The sequence below is a fragment of the Orycteropus afer genome, unplaced genomic scaffold (assembly GCF_000298275.1).
Source record: "Orycteropus afer afer isolate SDZICR_OR568_19922 unplaced genomic scaffold, OryAfe1.0 scaffold00083, whole genome shotgun sequence".
In the NCBI taxonomy this organism is placed as follows: Eukaryota; Metazoa; Chordata; class Mammalia; order Tubulidentata; family Orycteropodidae; genus Orycteropus; species Orycteropus afer.
The window spans coordinates 10,546,118-10,553,685 of record NW_006921670.1 but is presented as its reverse complement, the minus strand read 5'-3'; the positions used below and the strand labels follow the sequence as shown (position 1 = coordinate 10,553,685).

Here is a 7,568-nt window from a genome sequence, read left to right as displayed (position 1 = left end):
TGAAAGATTCTATGGGCAAAATATTGAATGATGCAGGAAGCATCAAAAGAAGATGGAAGGAATACACAGAGTCACTGTACCAAAAAGAACTGGTTGATGTTCATCCATTCCAGGAGGTGGCATATGCCCAAGAATCAATGGTATTGAGGGAAGAAGTCAAAGCTGCAATGAAAGAATTGGTGAAGAACAAGGCTCCAGGAATTGACAGAATACCAATTGAGATGTTTCAACAAACAGATGCCTCACTGGAGGCACTCACTTGATTATGCCAAGAGATTTGGAAGACAGCTACCTGGCCAACTGACTGGAAGAGATCTATATTTGTATCCATTCCAAAGAAAGGTGATCCCACAGAATATGGAAATTCTCAAACAATATCATTAATATCACATGCAAGTAAAATCTTACTGAAGATAATTCAAAAACAGTGGTAGCAATACATTGACAGAGAACTTCTAGAAATGCAAGCTGGATTCAGAAGAGGATGTGGAATGAAGGATATCACTGCTCATGTCAGATGGATCTTGGTTAAAAGCAAAGAATACCAGAAAGATGTTTACTGAAGATGGTGGAATAGGCAGAAAGACTGCACAGACCCTCTTCAACAAAAGGGAACCAATTCACACAGATACAGAAGATAATCCTGGACCCCTGAGCCTTGAAGGGAAGGATATAGAAGTGGACTAAACTCCAACTAGCGGAAGAATTTGCATGAAAACACCAAAAAAAGGAGACATACAGAGCTATGGTCTGGCAGCGATCCTGGCGGCACAGACAGCTTGGATATTGCCGAGTGGTAGTAAGACCTAAGAATTAAACCAAAAACCAGCCCTGCTAGCCAGGGACTGCATGGAGGACTGCTTTGATGGCTGGGGGATAAAAGGGAGAGCAGCAAAGAGGATGGTGGGCTGAGCTGTGGATTTTGTCAGTCTGGAGGGTGCAGCCATTTCGAATGTTTACAAGCGGCTTGACCATTTTGGATATTTAAAGTGACAGGATTTTCCCAGATTCCAGGGACTTAAGAACAGGCTCTATTGGCCAGTAACCCCAAGGACATTCCAGACCCGGACGACTGGAAAGGTGCAATGTCCCCTTGTTACTCTTATACCCCACACTCTCTTGGTGAATGGAGGTGCAGCCATCCCTCACTCCCACCCACCTTCTGGGCCTGTAGGAACTCCACCCCAGTCTGTGTGCTTGGACAGAGCCTGGGTGACCTGCCCCGCCATGCCCCCATATATTTTTTTCTTTTTTAGTTTGTTTGTTTTTGTCTGTTTTAAAACTATTACTATTATTACTTTTGTCCTTTTTACAATTATTCTTTATTCTTCCCCTCCCAGGTTCTAGTTTTCAGCTCTTTTTCTTTTCTCTGTTCCTGTTTGCATTTTTTTTCTTTATTCTTTCTCATAATTAACCCCGTTCCTTGTTTTCCTTTTTGCATTTTTCCCATTTTTTTCCTTCATTGGTCTCTTTCTCTACCTTTTTTCTCTTATTGCCCCATCCCCAGATCCTTGTTTTTTTTTTTTTTTTTCTTTTTCTTCCTTTTCCCTTTTTTCTTTTTTTAGTTACTGTTCTAGTGTGATTATATGGTGTACTTTTTGTCTATTTGCTTTTACTTTTTTGATGCTTATTCAATTGTTATTTTTCTCTAACTGAGTGGAAGACAGCAACAGTTCCCCTATGACACAACTACACCCACACCTCCTGCAGCTTCACTTTCTGAGAGCCACCACTTCCTTCTCCACCAATGGACATACAATAAACAACCACCAAGAACAGCCTGATTCACCCTTGGCTTCTCCTCACAAACAGTTAACAGAGATCTAAATACAATAACACCATGACAACAGACCATCACAGTCCACACAAAGAAGCAAGATAAAGTGGTAGAAACAAGGAGCAGGATACAGACCCAGAACACATCCCTGAGGAAGAAGTAGCATTGGAACTCTCTGATAAGGAATTCAAAAGAATTATATTTGGGTGTCTTCAAAAGATTGAGAGACAGACCAAAGAAAACACAGAAAAAACCCTGGAGGGATTTTGGAAGAAAATATAGGAACAAAATAACAAAATAAATGAAAAGCTGGAAATGATTCTAAATCTACAGATAGAAATCTGTTCCCTCGTGCTGCTATAACAGAAACCCCAGTGGGCAGCTTTAATGAACAGAAATGTGTTCTCTTGCAGTGTGTTGTGGTTGGGTGTTGTCAAGTAGGTTCTGACTCACAGTGACTCTATGTACAACAGAAATTAACACTGCCTGGTCCTGCACCATCCTTACAGTTGATGCTATGGTTGAACCCACTGCTACTGCCACTGTGTCAGTCCATCTCAGTGAGGGCCTTCCTCTTTTTCACTGACCCTCTACTTTACAAGCATGATGTCCTTCTCCAAGGACTGGTCCCTCCTGGTAACATGTCTAAAGTATGTGAGATGATGCAAAAAGGGCTTGGGGAGAGCATTGTCTGACGTCCTCTAACTTCAGGACAGGGAGAGAGACTCACCATTCCAACAGCGCGAGACTGATTTCTGTGAGGAGGAGGTCAGATGGACATGGCACTGCCTTCCAACCTTTTTACCAATTCTGACAACAGCCATCCCTCCCATGGCACTCTCTGCTCCTCTGCTAGGATCGATCATTCATTGCAGTGGCCCACACAGAACTCAAAGATAATACTCATGATTACGGGGTTTCTTAGGGAGTGAGAATGGCCAGACTTTGTCTCACCTACTTTGGTCACGTTGTCACAAGGGATCATTCTCTGGAGGGTATCATGCTTGGTAAAGTGGAGGGTCAGCAGAAAAGGGGAAGGCCCTCAACGTGATGGACTGACACAGTGGCTGCAACGATGAGCTCAGGTGTAGCAAGAATTGTGAGGCTGGCACGGGACTGGGCAGTGTTTCGTTCTGTTGTACATGGGGTCGCTGTGAGTCAGAGCTGACTCAATGTCACCTAACAATAATAACAACAACAGGTTACAATTCAGGATCAGGAATGCTCAGGGCAGAGTTCTTCCATCATGACAGCCCCTTCTCAGCCCTGTCTCTCTCTCTCTGGCCCTCAGCCTCTCAGCCCTTTCATCTCTGCCCTGCTTGGGCCCACGTTACAAAGCTCTTTTAGCCCTGCCTGTAGGTGCCCAGAAAGTCACCTCGCTCTGCCTACAGGCCTCCTCCCTGAAGGCACTCAGCTTTCTCGCTCTGTGAGTTGGGAAGCCTGTCTCCCTGTCTCATGCTGGGCCCCCAGTCCTGTTGGTTCTGCTGCCACCATCTTGCTGTCACTGCTTCTCACCATCTCTGGTATCACAGCTCTCTGTCCTGGATCGAGGAGGTTGTCACAGCTCTGCCTCCTGGATCGAAGACAATGTCACGGCTCTGTCTCCTGGATCGAGGACAGTGCCACAGCTCTCTGTCTCCTGGATCGAGGTGTTAGTCACGCCACTGTCTCCTGGATCGAGGTGTTAGTCACGCCACTGTCTCCTGGATCGAGGTGTTAGTCACGCCACTGTCTCCTAGATCGAGGATGTTGTCACGGCTCTGTCTCCTGAATTGAGGAGGTTCAGTGCAGGGATTTGGGGTCCAAAGGACACACTCCACTCCTGGATCTTTCTTCTTGGTGGTAGTGAGATTCCTCTTTCCACCTCTGGGATGGCGCAATTAAACCTAGTGAGACATTCCATACACCTTATCTGCATGGTCCCACCCACACAAGGGTGCCATGTACATTATTAACAAGCTATCCATTCCCTTTGATGGGCCATAAGTGCCTCACATTTGCATAGTTGCACCCACATCTGGTGGGTGTCACAGAGACCAGGGCTAGAGGGTAATTCACGTGGTTAGAAGTCTCATCTTCCTCGCTTCCAAGAAGCATTCAGGAGGCGCTTCCTCCAGGACAGATGTGTTCATTCTTCTAGCAGTCCATGGGATTTTCAGTCTTCTTTGCCAACACCATAATTCAAAGGCATCAACTCTGCTTCAGTCTCCCGTATTCACTGTCCAACTTTCCCATGCATGTGAGGTGACTGAAAATACCACAGCTTGGGTCAGGTGCATCATAGTCCTCCAAGTGACATTTTTGCTCTTTAACACTTTAAAGAGGTCTTTTGCAGCACAATTGCCCAGTGCAGTACGATGTCTGATTTCTTGACTGTTGCTTCCACAGGCGTTGACTATGTATCCAAGTAAAATGAAATCCTTGACAACTTCAGTTTTGGAGGCTAGACGTCCAAATTCAGGACACCAACTTGTAGGGGAAAGGCTCTCCCTCTCTGTCGACTCTGGGGAAAGGTCCTTGTCTCTTCTGAGCTTCTGCTCCCAGACGGTCTTCATATGGTTTGGCTTCACTCTTTCCTCCCTCTGCTTCCTTTTTCCCTTGCTCAGTCTGTTCCTTCTATATGTCAAAGGAGATTGCCCCAAGACACACCCAACACTAACACTGTCTGATTAATACAACAGAGAAAACCCTGTTCCCAAATAGGATTATAAGCACAGGTGAGTAGGATTTACATATTCCAGTATGACCTCACTGGACTTGACTGATAACAAAAGAATAATCCTATTTCTATCTAAACCAAAAAAAAAAAAAAAAGAACCCACTGTCATCAAGTCAGTTCTGACTCATAGCAGCCCCCATTGGGTTCCCAAGGCTGTAAATCTTTATGGAAGTAGATTGCTTCACCTTCCTCCTATAGAGCAGCTGGCGGGTTTGAATCACCAATCTTCTGGTTAGTAGCCGAATGCCTTACCCATTATGGCACCAGAACTCCTTATTTCCTGTCTGAAGCAGACGGCTTCATCTTCTACAGAGCAGCTGATAGGCTCAAACTGCTGACCTTTGGGTTAGCAGCTGAATGTCTTAACCACTGAACAACCAGAGCTCCTTTATTTCCTCTCTAGAAGGGGAGCTCTGGTAGCATAGTGGCTAAGGTACTTGACTGCTAACCAGAAGGCTGGCGGTTCAAACCCACCAGCCACTCCTCGGAAGGAAGGTTGGGCAATCCTACTTCCTTAGTGATACTGCCTCGGAAACCCAAGGAGGGGTCGCTATGAGTCGGGTCCGACTCGACGGCACACAACAACAAACAACAACAACAGAAGGGGCAAATTCAGAGACAAAAGTTTACCAGTGGTTTCCAGGGGCTGAGTCATTTTTGGAGGGGTAGAAAACAAACACAAAAACAACTTGCCATTGAGTGGATTCCAACCCATGGTAAGCCCACATGTCACAGAATGGAACTACTCCATTGGGTATCCTTGGCTGTCATCTTTATGGGTTCCTGGTTGACCCCATGTGTGAAAAGGCTCCAGAGGATGGTTTTGACATTCACAAAAGAAGCCCAGGACTGGGGAGGGACCAGATACATGCAAAGATGACTCAGGGGAAGGGAAGGAGAAGGAAAGATGACAACATGGCGGAGAGAAAGGTGTGAGACACTTACTCCAATAGCCGCTTGTGGTTGAGCTCATGAGACGGGGGCAGGCGGCAGCAGCTGAAGGTGATGACTTTCCTTCCAAAGTGGTCGTCCCCTGGAGGGGCAAACACAGACACGAGCCTCAGGGCCGTGGCACCAACACAAACAAGAATTCCTCCCTGGAAATCCTCTGGCCCTTTAGAAAAAGAAGTGGCCTCTGCAACAGCCAAGCCTGAGTCAACAGGAAAAGGCTGTTAGCTCTCAGAGAGAAACATCTCTAGTTTCCAGCAACCTACTGGATGAGCGTACACTATTTGTTGCTTTATGTGCGGTATCCAGTTAATCTTCACCACCTGACTATACACTGGAAATAACTTCCCTCCTTTACAATGGGAAAGTGAGGTCTCATGGTCAAGTCACCAGTGCAAAGCCACATAGCTAATGGGACCTAAGATTTCAATCCAGACTCTGACATCTAACTTCAAAGCTAGTGTCCTGAACTTGATGGAACTCATCTGTAAAAGTGCATGCTGGAGAGGGAGAAGGGAGAAGGAAGAGCCACCGAGCAGCAAAGATGGTTACAGTCTCAACAAATAGCTGGAAAGTCTGAGCTCACCCAGTGGCCCCTCAGAAGAAAGGCCTGGCACTCTGGTTTCTGAGAGGGCATAGCTTTGAAAGCCCTGAGGAGCACAGTTCTACTCTGCACACATGGGGTCGCCGTGAGTCAGAATCAACTCCATGGCCACTAACAATCACCACAAGGGAGGAGGCATAGAAGAGAAGACTGATTAATTCCTAACTCAATTGTTTGATACGTATAGGACTACCTGGGTTTTCTAATTCTTCTTGAGTCAGTTTTGATAAAATTATACTTATATATTTATCTTTAAAAAAAGAAGCAGCAGCAGATTGTGTCTTGCTCATCCTGCCTGATGCTTTCTCACCACAAAATTAAAGCCCCCGCCCCTCCTGGGAGACCCCAGGACTCTGGGCCCTGGAAGAGAAGGCTGGGAGAAGGGACCAGGGAATAGTCATCTCTGGGCATGGCCTGGCTTCTGGGTACAGGGGCCTTCCTCAGATTTGCCCCCCACATGACCAAGGTCACCCTCATTGCTACTATCTCTGGATATATCTGTGACTGTTCCCATGGGGTGGAAGGGAGGGGCCTGGTCCTTGAGGTCTAGGCTCGGGCCTGATTCATCAGTGTTGCCAAAACCAGGCTCAGGGCCAGGCGCTTAGAGAAATATAAAGCAGAACTCTTTCTGGAAGCAAAGACTCCTGCTTAGGGTCCCCATTTCCTACACACACACCTCTCCTCCTCCAGCTCCCACCTTTCCCGCCCCTTTCCCACCCTTGGGCCAGAAGGGATGGTCAGGACCCCATGACCCTGCTCTTCCTTGTCTCTGTGCCCGTGCCCTGAGGGAGAGGCTCCCCAAGACACAGAGCACCCTCAGAAAGTGCGGGGTCTGAACGAGAGCCCCTCAGTCAGGAGCCAGGCAGTGGAGCCTGGAGCCACAGCATGCACTGGAGGTCTCCTTAATTCTCAGCAGTTTATCCTCTATTTCAGAGCCACACGCCAGGCAGAGTGCCAGGCTCGGGGTACAGAAAGAAGCACCAGCTGCCTTGCCTCCCAGGACTCACGAGTCTCTATTTCAGTGACACACAGAAGGAGACATATAAATACAATCTGTGATGGGGCAGAGTGAGGCCATCCCAGGCTGGAAGTTGGGAAGGCCTCTTTGCACAAAGAGCCACTCGGCTGGCCAGCCCACCATCGGGTCCTGCCAGCTCTAGTACCAAATGCACTTACACTTCAGACACCTCCCTGCATCCTTGCCACCACGCTGTCTGAGCCTCACCCTCTCTGCTGGATTCCCATGGTGGCCTCTTCTAAGCTCCCATTGCTTCCTCTATCCCCACACAACAGCCAGGCTGCGAGGCCACAGTCCTCCCGGACTCAGAGCCCCCCAGGGACCCATGACACAAGCCCAGTGGGGCCCCCCAGGTTTTGCAGTCCAGATCCTGGGACCATGTGGACACCAGGCCCCCCACTCACTCCACTCTGGTCATGTTCCTGGGAGATCAGAGGGAGGGGCTCCTCTTTTGGTAGCTTCCAATCTGAGACTGTCCTGATGACTCTAAACCCACCATCCC

At 47.7% G+C, this 7,568-nt stretch overlaps 1 protein-coding gene across 1 annotated transcript in view; it reads right to left on the bottom strand.

Annotated features, from left to right (window-relative positions):
- LOC103197831 (rho GTPase-activating protein 8-like) overlaps positions 1-7,568 on the bottom strand; it is a 126,895-nt gene that overhangs the window by 50,771 nt on the left and 68,556 nt on the right. The window contains exon 4 of the mRNA XM_042781051.1: positions 5,442-5,529. Within this exon, the coding sequence (XP_042636985.1) occupies positions 5,442-5,529 (88 nt within the window). The remainder of the gene's footprint in view (positions 1-5,441; positions 5,530-7,568) is intronic.